Here is a 17974-nt window from a genome sequence, read left to right on the forward strand (position 1 = left end):
TAACTAGCATGTGTGAAAATGATAATGTACAGAAAATTCAAGCAAAGGGCATGAAAACTACAGCAAATATTTTGCAGGTCATGGCTAATTATAACTTAATATATATCATATAATGTACATTGTGTATCTTCATAAAATTTCAATAAATATTACATGTCTTTGTAGAAAAATTAGATCATTTTTAATGAAGCATTTTTACTAAACATTTCTCCATGAATGTATATGTTGACTGTTCCAAGTGATTTTCTTGTTGTTAAGATAATAAAAACCTATCTTTACCTGAAAATTGTCAAATTTTAATTGCATTATCTCTAAAACTTCCTAATTAAATTTCAATTTTTTTCTCAGTAAAACTTTATATTTTTATGCATTTGGTCATTTGCCCTGCCTTAACTCTATATGCATTTGGTCAATTTGACCAACCTCGTAACAATCATAAAAAAGAGGAAACAAATTTAAATTAACAATTTTCTTGTTATTATGAATACAAATTGCAACAGAACACCACAGTTGTTTATCCTTAATAACTTAGAGCTTGTAACAGTACACGTTTTTATTGTTTCCTTTCCCATTGAACACACCTAATATACCACACAAATTGTAAATCACTCTGCAAATGTGTTCCTCACATCATTTTATCAAATTAAGTTATACACAAACTACTCATATACTTGTGAAGACTTTTTTATTATTATTATTCCTTATCCCATGGAAATAAAGTTTGATTTGGAAGGAAAATAGATAAATCTCTGTACAAAAAACAATACATCATTTGACAGATTAAAACTTAAAACCTTTCACTGGGTATAAATAATTAGATTTCAGAGTGACTTATTGGATATTTGTGAAAAAATATGATATGATAGTAGATGAGGCAAGTGGGTCTGATTTTCTTGCTTCTATCTCCATCAATGAATAAGTTTGAAGACTATAAAGATTATGTTTTGTAATAACCATGTTATAACAAGTAATTTAGAGACAGTAAATAAATTAAGGAAGAGGGTAAACCTATGAAGCAAATGTCACAATTTTCATATAGTGGAAAACTGAGAATTTTTAATATTCTCTTATGAAATAAAAAGCTTTAAACTTATATAATAACTTGATTTATCAACTTTGTTTTCATGCCAAGTTTATTTGTACTCTACAATAATAAGGTACTGCAATTAATTTTTGAATGTAAAAACCATGAACTACTAACTTTGACCTGCCCAAAGAGAGAGGGTAATATCTTAATCTGTTTTAATTTTTGAATTACATTTTGAACAGTAGTTGTATTAATATTTTTAAAATACAAAGAATTCTGATATAATTTTGCACCATGTTAGGCTGAGAGAGAGCATACCTGACCAGCTTGTTGCTGAGTTTTTAGTTGGTCAGATTCCAATAAAGCTGACCAGTTCTGCTGTCGAATCAGTTCTTTCACCTCTTCAATACTCATATCAATTCTGTAGTTAAAGTCTCCACACCAGAACACGTAGTCATGGGAGTTCAGTGTTCGTCCCTGAACAGATCTTTAATATTTACTACACACTACTATAAATGATTAACTCAAACTACAAAGAATATTTAGAAAAAATAGATTTCATTTATTGTGGATCAATTGCTAATAGTGTTGATAATATGGGCAGATAAACATCACTTCTAAATACAGTCCACAGTAACATTTATGCTAATAGTGTTGAGAATATGAGCAGATAAACATCACTTCTAAATACAGTCCACAGTAACATTCTTTATGCTAATAGTGTTGAGAATATGGGCAGATAAACATCACTTCTAAATACAGTCCACAGTAACATTCTTTATGCTAATAGTGTTGAGAATATGGGCAGATAAACATAACTTCTAAATACAGTCCACAGTAACATTCTTTCATAAAATGGATATATATAACGTGGCAGATCATGCCCCACCCTTTTCTGTAGTTCATTTGTTTTTCAAAATTGGCAGGAATCATATAAGCTTGGCAAAATGCTGTAATTTTCTGTGGTTAGTATAGATTTTACTTGCTAATTAACAAAGATCCATTACAGGGTGGCCCATAAGTCCCTACCCATCCATATGTTATTATGTTATATTCAATTATGCATGTATTATAAATTTTTTCTTTTTTTTCAGAGAAATATGGCCAATGTAAGCCCATTTACACTTGAAAATGTCTCGCAGAACATGGCATCGCATAATATTATGCAGCGAGAACGAGGGACAGCACACAGATACACTGGATACATAAGATATATGGATGGGTAGGGACTTACGGTCCCCCCTGTATAATAAAGTGTTTAGAAGTAAATAACAAAGAAAGTTTTATCTGAAGACATATTAACACCAACCTAACAAGTCTCCATGTTATTAACTAAATTAACACCAACCTAACAAGTCTACATGTTATTAACTAAATTAACACCAACCTAACAAGTCTCCATGTTATTAACTAAATTAACACCAACCTAACAAGTCTCCATGTTATTAACTAAATTAACACCAACCTAACAAGTCTCCATGTTATTAACTAAATTAACACCACCCTAACAAGTCTCCATGTTATTAACTAAATTAACACCATTAACAAGTCTCCATAATTAACTAAATTAACACCAACCTAACAAGTCTCCATGTTATTAACTAAATTAACACCAACCTAACAAGTCTCCATGTTATTAACTAAATTAAAACCAACCTAACAAGTCTCCATGTTATTAACTAAATTAACACCAACCTAGCAAGTCTCCATGTTATTAACTAAATTAACACCAACCTAACAAGTCTCCATGTTATTAACTAAATTAACACCAACCTAACAAGTTTCCATGTTACTAAATTAACACCAACCTAACAAGTTCCATTTAACTAAATTAACACCAACCTAACAAGTCTCCATGTTATTAACTATATTAACACCAACCTAACAAGTCTCCATGTTATTAACTATATTAACACCAACCTAACAAGTCTCCCTACTACATGTTATTAACTAAATTAACACCAACCTAACAAGTCTCCCTACTACATGTTATTAACTAAATTAACACCAACCTAACAACTCTCCCTACTACATGTTATTAACTAAATTAACACCAACCTAACAAGTCTCCCTACTACATGTTATTAACTAAATTAACACCAACCTAACAAGTCTCCCTACTACATGTCATTAACTAAAAATATACCAAATAAAAACCATGAGCTTAAATTTCCCACATAAAACTTGTTATATTCATTTGCCTGACATTACAAAATATTCCCTAACAAAAATGCTCAAATTTTCCTGATCAAAGTTGGTAAATTAACTTTACATGTATATACAACAAAAAGTAAATATACACAATGCAAATTTTCTTCCTGTTGCACACTGTCAAATCTCTGTTCAGTATTACTAAATACTGCTATAGTCTAAGCTGTACAAGAGCAAAACACATGTATATTTAGGATAAACTTATCTTTAAAGTGACAACTGTACTGGACAAAGAATAGATATTTTCTTCTTTCGTGCAACTATAAAATATTTTATATTTTAAATTTTGGATTTTGCTTCTGTATAGTTTTCCCTTATTTCATTTTCTGTAATGTGGAAAAGTTTATTTTTCTGGTTCATGGAAATCTGATTTAAATTCTACTCTTTTTGATTCAAATGTGTTAAGTTTTACAAAGATTTCTCACCATTGGGAATGAAATTTTTCTGGTGATTTCTGAATAATCTGCATTTCTCTCAGCCCACTGAGACTGTCCTGCAGCAAAGTGAGCACACACAAAACAGATGGATGTACTGTGAAAAAGCATACGAATCGCAACAGCTCCTTTGTTACCAGTGGCTCCCCCTAGACCTGTCTTTACTAAATCCACTGCTACGTCTCTGAAACAAACAAAAATCCATCAAAGAACAAGATTGTATCACACATTATCATTTTACTAAAAATACTAAATGCTAGACATTAACTGATCTGTTTGTTTAATACTCAGAATAATATACATCATGATCTTACTGGGAGTGTTCAATACCAGGATAAAGAAGCTTCCTTTGAAAGCATCAAAATGTTGATCTATAACGCACAGAAAACTTTTCATAATACTTTAAAAATATACACAAGTTAAATATTCAAGTTGTTATATTTTAAAAATTGTAAACAATCCTTTTTTTAAATTTGCATTCATCTGTCATGATACTTGATAAAAACGAAAAGAAACAAAAACAGAAAATTCCTGAGCTCTTAAATAACAATACAATAGGGAATTTTTGTTTATGGCAAAAAGACTCAAACTATCTACTGCTGTTCCTACTTTTGAACTGCTAGCCACAGGAAGGTAACTGTCCAGTAATGTAAACTGCTAACTCTTTATCACAAAATATTGGGATTGACTATCACATTACAAAGACCACAAGACTAAAAGAGTAAGCTTGTTCATTTAGACCGTGAGTTAAGCATTCAATCCACCAGGCTGTGCCAGGCAACAATTATATGTAAAATAACACATGTTGAATGCCAAAAATATATATTAGAGAATCCATAAGATCAAAGGTTTTCTGCCTCATAGTTCCAGATATTTCAAAATACTGAGCAAAATAACATACATATGTTTACTGCACATTCTCTTTGTCAAAGTTTCCAGAAATGCAAAAACTGTTGGCACATATCATTGTTTAAAATGCTCTTATTCATGGATAATCACATTAATTTCTGTGGTATGAATAATGAACTGAGATATATGTATCAGTAAAACAAAATATATTCTTGTAAAAAATTAATGCAAAGCTAATAATCAGGTGTTACAGTAACGCATTACTCCTTAAGGTGATGTTACTAATGAAATTTAATGTTTATCTTAAAACCTCTTGTTTCATATATTATACAAATTAAAATGGTAATTTTAAATCAAATTCATAAATAACACCCAAACCATTTACTGATTTTATTACTTGATCCTCGTGATGTTTTATTCATTGTTGTTACATTTCAATAATTTTTTGTTTTGAAAATAAATAATACTAGCTTAATCAATAATGTCACACAATCTTAAGAAAAAATTACTACATTATGTAATTGAAAATAATTCAAAGGACAATTTCAAAAAATTGGATTGAAGAGTCATTGGGAAAAATTCAAAACAGTTAAGTACACAGAATCTGCGCTAGCTGTCTCTAATTTAGCAGTGTAAGACTAGAGAAAAGGCAACTGGTCATCACCAACCACCACCAACTTTTGGGCTACTCTTTTACCAACGAATAGTGAGATTGACCTTCACATTATAATGCTCCTATGGCTGAAAGGACAACCACATTTGGTGTGATAGGGATTCAAACCCACAACCCTCAGATTAGGAGTCAAGTTTCTTAGGCACCTGGCCATGCCAAGCCACATCCCAGGAGAATCACAAAGCTCTCTCATTGCTTTATGTAGTGTACATCATACGATAATCACATCACTCTCATTGCTTTATGTGGTGTACATCATACGATAATCACATCACTCTCATTGCTTTATGTAGTGTACATCATACGATAATCACATCACTCTCATTGCTTTATGTAGTGTACATCATACGATAATCACATCACTCTCATTGCTTTATGTAGTGTACATCATACGATAATCACATCACTCTCATTGCTTTATGTAGTGTACATCATACGATAATCACATCACTCTCATTGCTTTATGTAGTGTACATCATACGATAATCACATCACTCTCATTGCTTTATGTAGTGTACATCATAACGATAATCACATCACTCTCATTGCTTTATGTAGTGTACATCATACGATAATCACATCACTCTCATTGCTTTATGTAGTGTACATCATACGATAATCACATCACTCTCATTGCTTTATGTAGTGTACATCATACGATAATCACATCACTCTCATTGCTTTATGTAGTGTACATCATAATGATAATCACATCACTCTCATTGCTTTATGTAGTGTACATCATACGATAATCACATCACTCTCATTGCTTTATGTAGTGTACATCATACGATAATCACATCACTCTCATTGCTTTATGTAGTGTACATCATACGATAATCACATCACTAGTGAAAGTTAACAGGATAATGTGCTTTCACAGAAAAAAAACTTTTGTTGTGGAGCATCTTTGACATTCACCATTACCTTCAGCAACTGTACTTTACTGTTCAGCCATGACAATGAATCTGTATGAACTATACTTTCTTGTGTATAAGGTTTCCCTCAATATCATCCCAGAAAACATCAAAGTAGTGAATATAAGAGAATCTATTAAATTTATCCCACATGTTTAGAATGCTGGATGTCTGTAAAGTGTGTGCTGCAGTTACATACATCAAAATGACTAAATTATGCAACTGAAGGCAGCAAACCTAAACTTATTATGCAAGCAATTTTTGACTTTTACTAAAGGGCGAGTCCCTCACTGGGACAGGAGTAAAGCTACAAATTTAAAATGCTAAAATCAGGGGTCTGATTCCTCTCGGTGAACACGGCAGATAGCTCGATGTGGTTTTGCTATAAGAAAAACACACACATTAAATGAATGAACATGATATCAGACAGTAAAGAATTCTACCATAATATCATAAAGAAATTACCAAAACTACAATAAAGTTCAGGAATAAACACCGCTACCTCAGAGAATGAGATAATAATACATTTTAATGTTACAAGTACAATCCAAAGGAGTTGTAAAGAAATCAATAGGAATTATAACTACTTGTAGAAAAGCAACTTTGTTTTTAATAGAAATATTTCATCTTTTCCTTGTGTTGTGTCATTGATCTGTTTGTATGTGTCTACTTCTTTAACATCAACCAAATCTTCATACAGTGAATTATTGTAATATACAATCTACAGTACATTATTCCACAAATGGGAAAGTACAGAGAGACAACTGGCTCTCAAAACTACAATATTCACAAACTACAACCAACATTAAAAAAGAAACCGCTATCTGAACTACCTTAAAGTAGACCAAATTTCTCATCTTACCTAATATAAGGAGTAAGGTGAGATCTAACAAATACAAACAAACAAACCCCCACCAACTGGCCAGAGGTAAGAATGACGTATTTCTGGTCACGACAGATGGTCTTCTGCAACTCAACAAGCCATTCCCTTTGATTGGCTGTGCTGTAAAAAAAGAAAGCCCACCTATAAACATTTACCCTTGTATAAATACAGACACTAATATGCTTATTACTTATAATTACTGTGTAATTGGAAATATATTCTATGTGGTTTGAACAAACTGAGGATTCTATGATTTGTCCTTAACATACACACAGAACTACATAGGTTGCCTTTAGACAATGGTAATTTCAAGTTTTATTTCAATTTCAACTTATTCTAAAATTCTGTTTTGTTCATAAGGTTTTAAACTAATATGTTTTACAGTTTGTAAAAAATTAACACATGGGTTACAGTTTCATCTTTATTGCTATAAGACAAACATTACTAATATATCATAATAAATTTTAATAAACACTGTTAATCTACTGTGTTACTCTTTGAAGATTTAGTACTGAGTCAGATAACATTCAAATCTCAAGCAATATTAATTGTACAACACCTGCTGAAAGATCAAGATATCAACATAAGGAACTGGATTGGTTTGGCTGCAAAGCTACATGAAGGCTACCTGTGCTAGTCATCACCACCCACTTGCCAACTCCTTTACCAATGAAATAGTGGGATTGACCATCACATATAATACCCCATGGTTGAAAGTGTAGACATGTTTAGCGGGACAAGGATTCCCACCCACAACCAGCAGACTGCGAGTCAAGCATTCTGACTGCCTAGTCTCACTAAACTTCATAAGTGACTGCATCACCAGTTGTTTTATTTTTGTGTTTCTTTACAGGATCAACTTCTACAGAACAAAATGACAAAAACAGCAGCAACAACAACAAAAAATAAAAAAAATTCACCTGGCTCCCATGATATTGGATGCATTCAGGTCAACTATTTCTTGAAATCCAATAGCAAAAATATCAACGGGGGTGTCATCTTCTTCCACTGTTAAATCCACTAAAGCTGAGGGATTAAAAACACTTAATCAGGAAAGTTGTGTTATTACAATGCTATGAGAACATTTGTCAAAAACTAAGAAATGGTGAAGAGTAGACAACATTTTAACATTTCTAACACAGGTTTTTGTTCCTTGTTTTTTAGTCATCAGTAATCACTTTGACAAATAATGCTGAATAGGATATTTGAAAATTATGTCTCAAATCACATGTAATAAGTTGAAGACATGCCATATTTAATATTGAATTAAGGAAGTATTAAATGTTTACCATGGGAATAAATAAATGACCTTTTTCATCTGCAAAACTGTTGGTCATTCTAAGACATAAACTAGAGAAGATCTGTTCATGTGTTGTAATCATTCTTGTTAAAATAATTACACAGTTTAAACCTTTTCTGCCTTGACACTTCGTCAACGTCTAGTCATAGCAATAATAAACTTTACTACAGACTAAAAGTCACATACAAAACCAAAATAATAAGCATATCCATAAAACATACTCATGTACATATGTAAATGCTCACAAAACTTATTTGCTCTGTTAATAAGTACACTCTTAACCTTACAGAACTGTTTTTGCATTCTAGAAAAAATGGTGAAATCTCAACATTTACCATTTGCCTTTTTTAATTTTCGATTATCCAAAAGCCATTCACTAAGAGGTTGGTGTTTAAAGACAACACTAGTAAAGTGTTTTCCTCCATTTACATTCCAAGTTGCCACAGCAATTCTTACTTTCTGTGGATGAGTGTATTCCAGGTGGCGACTGCACATGGTTCGAAGGATGTTTGTTGGAACTGAAATAAAGAGCAGAATGTAAAAAATGCTTCTTATGTTGTTTACAATCTAAAATCCAAAACCCAAAGAATACGCAAAAGATACATATGTGCAAAAGTAACTCATGTGCTAAGTCATAATCTTTATCAGCACCTACCTGCACCATTAGAACTCCCTGTCAGTTGTTTTGTCTGTTTAAAAAGACTGTTTGCATTAGTCTGCATACTGCAATCACTGATAATCCCAAAGCAGCTTGCACTCATGATTTATCCATCTACAACAACCAAGGCATATTGCAAGAAAGGTAACTTAAAGTTTTACAGTCTTGTATGGGAATGAAATTAAGCAAAATTACTTATGACAATGCCATATTTGGAAGACATTTTTCAATTTGCTTTAAAAAGGAATGGATGAACATGGGCTTTGGAATAATGGCAACATTAAAAAAGAAACACTCTGATGCTTGAATGGTGAGTTACAAAAATAACCTATGTCACCAAATGCTAAGTGCATCAACAGAAATTTAGCTATTATAGTTACCACTACTAAAATTACCTACTCTATAGATATGGGTATTAAAACTAACATAAATACAAGCTTTACACATAAATTATGAGTGTTTATAATATTCCAGTAAATATAATAAATGAAAAAGAATGCACAATTATGCTTAAAGTACATGTATATGATAGCTCTATTCCTACTACAGTGTAATACAATAACATTCAACAGGCTTTAAGTATGTATTTAATATCAACCAAGTCTTTATATAGTGTATTATTTTAATATATATATGTTTCTAGCTAGAGTATGTTACTGCAAAAATGGGAAAGTACAAAAAAACTGACTGGCTCTCAATTGCTGAACCAGGTATCTATCCTCGATGCTATCTACTGGATTGTTTGGTTTGTTTGCTGTTTTATGGTGCAAAGCAACAAGGCTATCTGCACCAAACATCTGGTAAAAAGTAAAATTATTAAAATTCATAAAATGAAATTAAGATAAAACAAAACAAAGTTTAATTTTTGAGTTAAAAACTTAAATAGCATTAAATCCAGTTTTTATACCTAGTTTACAGCAGTAACAGAGAAATTACAGTAATACAAGTTGTAAAGGACTTTCTGCAGCATAATTTTAATTATCTTAACTCACCAGGATGACTAATGGATAAGTTCGAAAGTCAGCACTAGTTACCTGAACTTGGCCTATCCAGTCCTAGTTTCAAGTTATTTGACATTATGGCCATTTTTCAGAAAGTAAAATAATACAAATTTTAAAAGACTTTCTGTAGCATAATTTTAATTATTACAACTTACTCGTTAGTTGGCCTTTCCAGTTCTGGTTTTGAGCTAGTTGACATTACAGCCATTCTCTAATTTCATATTGAACTAGTTGTACTTTAATTCGTAAAAAGAAATCATATTAAAAAGGGTCTAATTTATTAACTAAAACTTAAATATCATTAAAAAGGTCAATGGCCTTTAAAAAACTAAAAACATTTGTAAGGTGGGTAGTGTCACCATCGTACAATGACACTGTTCAACATTATGGATAAACCTTGGGACAAAACATGTCTAAAATGGTGCCATCCTTCAGAGTTATAACAATGAGAAGACAATTAAATGTGGCTTATTATTACCTGAGAGTCACACAGACAATACACTGGTGCATCGCTTCCAGATGAAAGAAAACAATGTGTTAAAAAACTGACCAATGTGTAGTCTTGTTAGGACAACTTCCTCTTTCTGATTCTTATGGAAACAAGATGGCCAAAGTTCAACAGAGGGTTCTATTTGGAAAAGCTTGTTTTCATGTTGCTCATTTCAAGTTGACTGCCGACTGGCATGGAGCTAAGCCTTCAATACAGGACCCTAGTCCATGTATGGAACAAGCAAAGCAGTGATAGCACCAGAGCAGACAAGACTTAGCTACAGTGTTGGCGAGCACATTCCCATGAATATAAAAGTAGCCTGGTATCCAGAAGAACTGGACAAAAGTAGACATTAAAGAGAAATGGGCCAGTGAGTTTTGAATATCGGCGAGAACTAACATGAAGCAATTCCAAGGCCAGTATAGGAGCAAGTGAGTCAGTATAAATAGTGCAATTCGAGTGCTGCTTAGCTTCTATGTGATCCAGGGCAAGAGAAATGGCATACAGTTTAGTAGTAAACACAGAAACTGTAGAGAGGATTCTGTGCACAACCATCAAACCACAACAAACCATGGCATAGTCCACACAGTCAACTGATTTCGAACCATCCGTATAAATGGGAATAAAAGTATGGCTTAAAAGATGTGCAACAAATAACAGGCAGTATTTCCAATCAGAGGTGTGTACTTTTCTCAAATGACTTAAAGAAAGGTCACAATTGGGGATTGTAATAAGCCATGGTGGAATGGGCTGACCAGCAGATACAGCAATTTATCCAAGGACAGACCCAATTCATCAAACTGCACCTGGATGCAAAGGCCAAAAGGAACAATAGCAGATCATCTGTTCTGAAAAAGCATGGCCCACTGAAGAAGGAAAACACAACCCCAGTTGAGATTTTGTGGTAATGATCAAAGTTTCGAAGCATACAATAAAGACAGTTGCAAATGGCAGGTGTAGAGGAGACTCTATGCACAAGTTCTGGACTGGAGAAGTGTGGAAAGCCCCAGTGCAGAGTCAAAGTCCCTGATGATGAATGGGTCCAGCATCTTCAAGGATGAGGTGCTACCAGAGCCAAAGACCAGTTACCCATAGTCTAGTTTTGATTGAATAAGAGCACAATATTTCTTTGGCATAGAACATCAATCCACTTCCCAAGTGGTGGAAGTGAGAACAAGGAGGATGTTCAGTGCTCTTGTACATTTGACTTGTAGCTGCTTGATATGAGGTATAAAGGTCAGCTTATGGTCAAAGATAAGTTCCAAGAAATTTGTCTCAAAAACCAGGGTATCACAACTTCACCAACACAAAGTTCAGGATCTGGGTAAATACCATGTGCCATCTACTGGATCAACAGGGCTTGGAATGGGATAACACCAGAGGATAATGAAATGCTTCAGCTGCAGGATTCAGCAACACTTCATCATTTTCAAATGTTTTAGACAATCTAAGTGTCAAAAATGGTGAGGCAAATGAATATAGTGCGGTTGGAAGTTTTTGAATATCTCATGATATCTTTGGAGCAGACTTTCTTGAACTCTGTGATATTGACACAAATTCTTAAAATCTAATGAGAAATAAAAGAGACTGGGACAAGAATTCCCCAGGAGATGACCAAAGTTTGATAATGATAGTTTCACTGATCATGGAGATGTAGCTGTCAAGACTGACACAGAACAAGGTCAATAAGAAACATTGTTTGGTGTCCTGCAGTTTAAAAATACTTCAACACTGAACTGTACACAATGGTGTTGGTAAGCACCATTCAAGACAATGCACCAACTTCACAAAAAAAGTGATTTGTTGAACAGTTTTGTTATGAATGTTAGATGTATTAATAGGAATACTAATTATTTCCATGTTTCTAGCTTTTCGTGTTTAAACACGAGAAAACAAAAAATTGTAATAACACAAGAATATCAAGAGGATGGATCTCTACATAAAGGCTATTTTGGCTTCTACTCCAGGGTGCATTTATATACAGGTTTGTACTTCATTCAAAAAATAACTAACACTTCTCTTTGGATCAGTAACAAAACAAAAACTAAGAATGGTGAAAAATAATCTATACACAATCAAAAACATTTCCTTCAAAATAAAATAAACTACCATCCACTAAAATATTTTTAATATCAAAGTTAAGATTATTTCTAATTTCACAAATCAACAAATACATCTTGAAATGTCATATTAACAAAATTTTATAATTACTTGAAACCTACAGTTTTATTTTTCTTGAAATACAGTTTAAAGTTAACTGTAACAGAAAAGAAACATTTCTTTAAGAAGGGATGTCAAGATTACAAAACCATAGTTGATTGTGGACTACAACAAGTATATGTGAGGGGTAGACCTCAATGACCAACATTTCAGCTACTGTTCTACTGAATGAAGGACAATAAAATGTTATAATTTTTTTTAACTTTTGGACTTGACAGTTGTATATGCTTGCATTTTGTACAAACAACAAGGCAATCAGTTGGTATTATCCTAGAAGACCTTCAGAATGGACCTAACCACAGATTTTACTGAGTCTCTTCTTCAAAGCAGACCAGGTCCAACTGTAAGAACTCATAGGTAGATATGCAGACTGAACCTCCCAGAAAATAAAGTAACAATCAAATGTAAACTGTGTAATGAATTTCTGTGTTTTAAATATTTTGAAAAGTATCACACTATCGCCACTCTTCAAGTGTCTGTTCTCTTCCTCTGTTCAGTTTTTTTTCTAAATATTTTAATGTTTGTATTTCAAAGTATAGCAGAAATTCTTTTTTTATACAGAATTTTTATTGATATATATTTTTAAAGTTTTCTTTCTTTATTCATACAGTAGTAACGTGTCAACATCAGTTTAAGATGTTGAAAATGTTTTTAGTAAAATATTTACATAAACTTGCATTCACTGATAGTTTTTCCTGTGCAGAACATTACGCATGTTTCTCCCCCATTCTTCATCTCTTCATTTTGGTTGTTCCTTTTATCTTGTGTCAACATTTGTATATATTTTGTTATGGTAGAATGCATATAACTTGATATTAATTCACGTATAATTTGTATGTACGTTATTCATTTTAGAGATGTATATCATTTGAGCACAAGTTTACTCTGCAGAAATTTGTAGAGTATTGTATCTTTCTGAAATGTTATAAACAAACCTTCCTTTTTTTCAGGTTGTTTAGGTTCTGGTGTTGCATAATTTGCTTTTATCTCAATTTAGATAATTAGAAAAATAATACAAATTCAGCATGCAAAAGTATAGTATATGAACCTACAAAGTCGAAGTACAAAACTCGAACTATAATACCAGTATTCTGTACAATACAGGGAAATTTTGACTACCACAATTTACATGTTTTTATATATATTATTAATTCCCAAATGCTTAAATTTTAGTTATTTTTTTTAAACACAAAGAAAATAAGCTTCAAAAACAAAGATTAAGTTCTCACAGTTATTACAAGATTTTGTACTCAAGTGTCACATCACAGTTATTACAAGATTTTGTACTCAAGTGTCACACATGCTAAGCCTTGTTTATTCTTTTGAATGGAAGGTGTAGAGATATTATTATTTTACTCTTAAAATACACATAAAAGTTTAAAAAATATCAACTTACTACATTAGTACACACAAAACACCTGTAATTTAGAAGAATCTCTAAAAAAAACCTTCAAGTGAATTTTAAAAAATCCCATTTCTCTTCAGAGCATAAACTTGTCATTACACTTCAATACCTGTGGTGAAATTATGAATTTCATCTTCAACCTGTTGATAAACAGACCTAAGATTAATGTACACAAGAAACTGCTCTTTCTGTTGGTTGTAAACTCTTAGAAAAATAAAAGTTGGTGGGAGTGGACAAGAGGCTTTGAAAAAATGGACTAGTGGGAGGAGCCAAACTACTGTCTCAGCAAATCAATGAGGTAGTGGGTGGGTTCTTATTTTTATTCTAACTTGTTAATATCTCCAGTTCAAGTTTCTAATTCATTAACTACTGCACTCATTGTGCGGCAAGCATAATTAATTATAAAAGGAACAATAATACAAAAGAAAAAGCTATGTGACACACAAAAAATATTTATTTTTATTTATATTTCCTTTTAAATTGAAGTTTAAAACATATATAATATCAAAACTTGGAATATATCCTTCATTTTGATGTGAATCCCTCTGATGTAGGTAACGACAAAGCTACTTAATAAAATTTTGAAAATAACTCTTAAAACATCATGACATGTCCCTTTGACCTACCTGCAGTGATAAGGTTAATTAACATTGTGATATCCTGTAATTGTAATGATATCCTGTAATTGCAATGAAAATGATAAAGTCATTCAAATAAACAAGAACACATAACTTTATGAAACATTTGTTGAAATACTAAAAGATATTTAGTACAGTTAAACGAATGTATTGTGAGCTCAACAAACTCACACAGCAAGGCATTAGATGTTAACCCTTCATTTGCAGCTTATGTAAGTATGCCTACCAGCTCATGTGCACCAAATGCTTGCATTTAATGATATCAACTACAGACAAAGAGTTATAGGTATGTTTTCTGCAGTTTTCTCTTTTCGTAGAATCTATTTACATTATCCATTAAACACAAAACATGCTGAAATTTGCAAAGGAATAGTATTCCAAACACATATTTTGGAAAAAACAATCTTTAAACTCTAAATTACAAAACTTACCATGCAACACATGCATAGGAAGCAGGGCCCTGGTACGATCAGCAAGCTCACTGTTTAAAGCACTTCCCAAAAGTAGCACATCAATAGCTTCTTGTTTACTATTGTCTAAGAGATTGCTCTGTATTGTACGCACTACAGAGCGGGATCCATCTTTCAACTAAGTAGAAAAAATCAATTTGCCAAATGAGAATTTAAATACATGTAGCGCAGAAATTTTTGTGATGAGTTTAATATAAAAAATTAAAACTCATGTGAAGAAACATGTTAAACGTGTCAGTGTTCTTTAAAAATCAATTTTTGAGACACATTTCAGAAATACTACCATTAATAATTATGTCTAAAATCCATACTTGATTGATGTAAAACTAAGAAACACATATGTATACATCATGTAGAATTAAGTTTTAGTTGTAACTTTCATTTTTTCACAGCTTACTTTATAATTAACTGCAAGAAAAGCACTACCAAATCAGTAATGATATAAAACAACAACAATACGCTTAGAATTATAAACACACTTTATAGAAATGTTTCCCACATTATCCTTGGAACTACTACTTCCATCATAAATCATACTTGATCCTGCAGCCAGATTATGCAGTATAATCTGGGGTTTCTTGATCCAAGTTTCTTTGGCTATCTTTCTCACCTTGGAACTACTACTTCCATCATAAATCATACTTGATCCTGCAGCCAGATTATGCAGTATAATCTGGGGTTCCTTGATCCAAGTTTCTTTGGCTATCTTTCTCATGAAACAGCCTTTGAATTTGTTTACCTTCGCAAACTTTTAAAATTATTAATGAAACCAAGAGATACGCCCCCTTTCATCACAATGGATTTTCGAGTTAGAGGGTCATCTCGTAACTACAACCTGCAAAATGCTGGTTGGTTGGTTCATTTGATGTTTTATGGCACAAAGCAGCTAAGCTATCTGTGCCAGCAATGTGCTGCAATAAGTAGTTAAGAACATTATTAGAGATTTACTTGTGCATGATTTCAGAGACCACTGTTGTCCCAAACTTTCTATAGGTAAGTTTTTCTATTTTGTAGCAAACATCAAAGAATCTCTTCATCAAAATGTTATGATTTTGATTCCTCAATGTTTAACAATCACACTGCACAAATGTTTCTCCTTGGAAATGACTGTGATACATTCCACCAGTCTCAAGTTACCTTGGTGATACTGCATTGGTAAATGGTTAGGACTTCACTATGAACCAAATAAGTAAGGACTAAAACATATCATCTGTAGTACCCACTGTATGCATTTACAGTGATGTACTGCTCAATCAAACATACAAATCTTGTAAAGTTTAGTTAGCTTTCAGTATTACTTTTATATACCTTTAAATTTGTTTTCCTAATTTTGTGCAATTATTAATTGTTTGTTGTTAATATATTGAAGATTGATGAAAGTCATATTTTAAGTGTTTCCTTTAACAGAGGTCCAACATATTAAAACATTTATTCATTCTAGAAACAAAAAAACTGAAATTTTATTTCAGGAACAATAAAATACCAAGAAAAAAGTTGTGTTAAATATTTCTCAAATTATTGTATTCACAAAGGTAAACAGAATTGTGAAAACAAATAGATATTGTCCACCTTAAAAATACTTGTGGTAAAATAAACAAGTTCTACCATATGTCATATGTAGCTTCTCAACACAGTTATAAATAAGAGAGTAATTTACGAATTTCATTAAGACAATTATTTTAGATTTTGACTGTTTTATAATTCATACATTGCTTATCAAATTTCAACTGACTGCTATAAATGTCTAACACACACTCTTTTATTTAGTATTCGTATACTTTTACCTTGGATTTTCCTTCAAGTGCTCCAGTTCCAGCATATATTTTACTCACTTGGTCACCATTCTGAACCCACATCTGACGAAATACCTCCACAAACCGATTTACTATTTGAGATTTATCAATGAGACCTAAGCTCTCAAGTTGTTTGGGAAGTATCTAAAATAGAATAAATAATTACAGTGAACAAAACTTGTGTTCTTACTAAAATAATAATTTATAGTTTTTAAAAGATTCATATTAAAAATATCTTTTTTTTCAAATTTGTAATATTTTTGAACAACTATTTTCAGACCAATAATTCTTTCCTGCACTAGTTCTATTTAAAAAAATGTAAAATAAGAAATCTACCCACCTCTAGTGCAACAAATGTCTGTACTGCATTAGTCCTATCAAGACAATCCAAGCAGTTGGTACGGAAAGATCCCGTTTGACGTCTGTCAAAAGAATAACATTTCACTAATCATCATTTTATGTTTTCTTTTAATTTGTTATTAAGAATGTAATTCTTTTTAATTATATGTAACCTACTCTATAAATCACTGTTTTGAATATATTAACTACATAAAAAAAATTATTTTACACACCATGGAACTCTAATTACAACCATCATAAATATCAAAAGTTACTCACTGATACACTTCTCCACCAACTGCATGAAAGAGATTAAATTTTTCAAAGTTCTCTTTGAAGGTCCTATTCTTCAACTGAACAAGGTTTTCTTGCCTTCCCCCACGACACACAGAATGATAGTCAAAATTACACATTGGAATGTTTTTGTGGCGACAAGCTTTAAGATGTGTCTAAAATAAAATCACAGAAATAACTTTCTTCTTTCAGACACATGAAGTACAGCATAAGTTAATAAAGACATCTCACAACTAGTAGTTTCAACTGATAAAATCTGTCTTAGCAGAGAGTCATTTCTATAAGACATCACAAAATAACATTTCGTCTAAGTAATATTATCTACATGAACAGTGGTAAAATGTGGAGATAAAATTGTTTTGGAATCATAAG

The 17974-nt window shown here is 32.0% G+C and overlaps 1 protein-coding gene across 1 annotated transcript in view; it reads right to left on the reverse strand.

The window, feature by feature from the left end:
* Positions 1 to 17974, reverse strand: part of Synj (synaptojanin) — a 91340-nt gene that overhangs the window by 18369 nt on the left and 54997 nt on the right. The window contains exons 8-16 of the mRNA XM_076462699.1: positions 17588 to 17757; positions 17310 to 17391; positions 16961 to 17113; positions 15138 to 15294; positions 8630 to 8812; positions 7915 to 8020; positions 6974 to 7114; positions 3664 to 3856; positions 1346 to 1504 (exon numbers count right to left, since the gene is read on the reverse strand). Of these exons, the coding sequence (XP_076318814.1) occupies positions 1346 to 1504; positions 3664 to 3856; positions 6974 to 7114; positions 7915 to 8020; positions 8630 to 8812; positions 15138 to 15294; positions 16961 to 17113; positions 17310 to 17391; positions 17588 to 17757 (1344 nt within the window). The remainder of the gene's footprint in view (positions 1 to 1345; positions 1505 to 3663; positions 3857 to 6973; positions 7115 to 7914; positions 8021 to 8629; positions 8813 to 15137; positions 15295 to 16960; positions 17114 to 17309; positions 17392 to 17587; positions 17758 to 17974) is intronic.

This window comes from Tachypleus tridentatus, chromosome 1 (assembly GCF_004210375.1).
Source record: "Tachypleus tridentatus isolate NWPU-2018 chromosome 1, ASM421037v1, whole genome shotgun sequence".
NCBI lineage: Eukaryota > Metazoa > Arthropoda > Merostomata > Xiphosura > Limulidae > Tachypleus > Tachypleus tridentatus.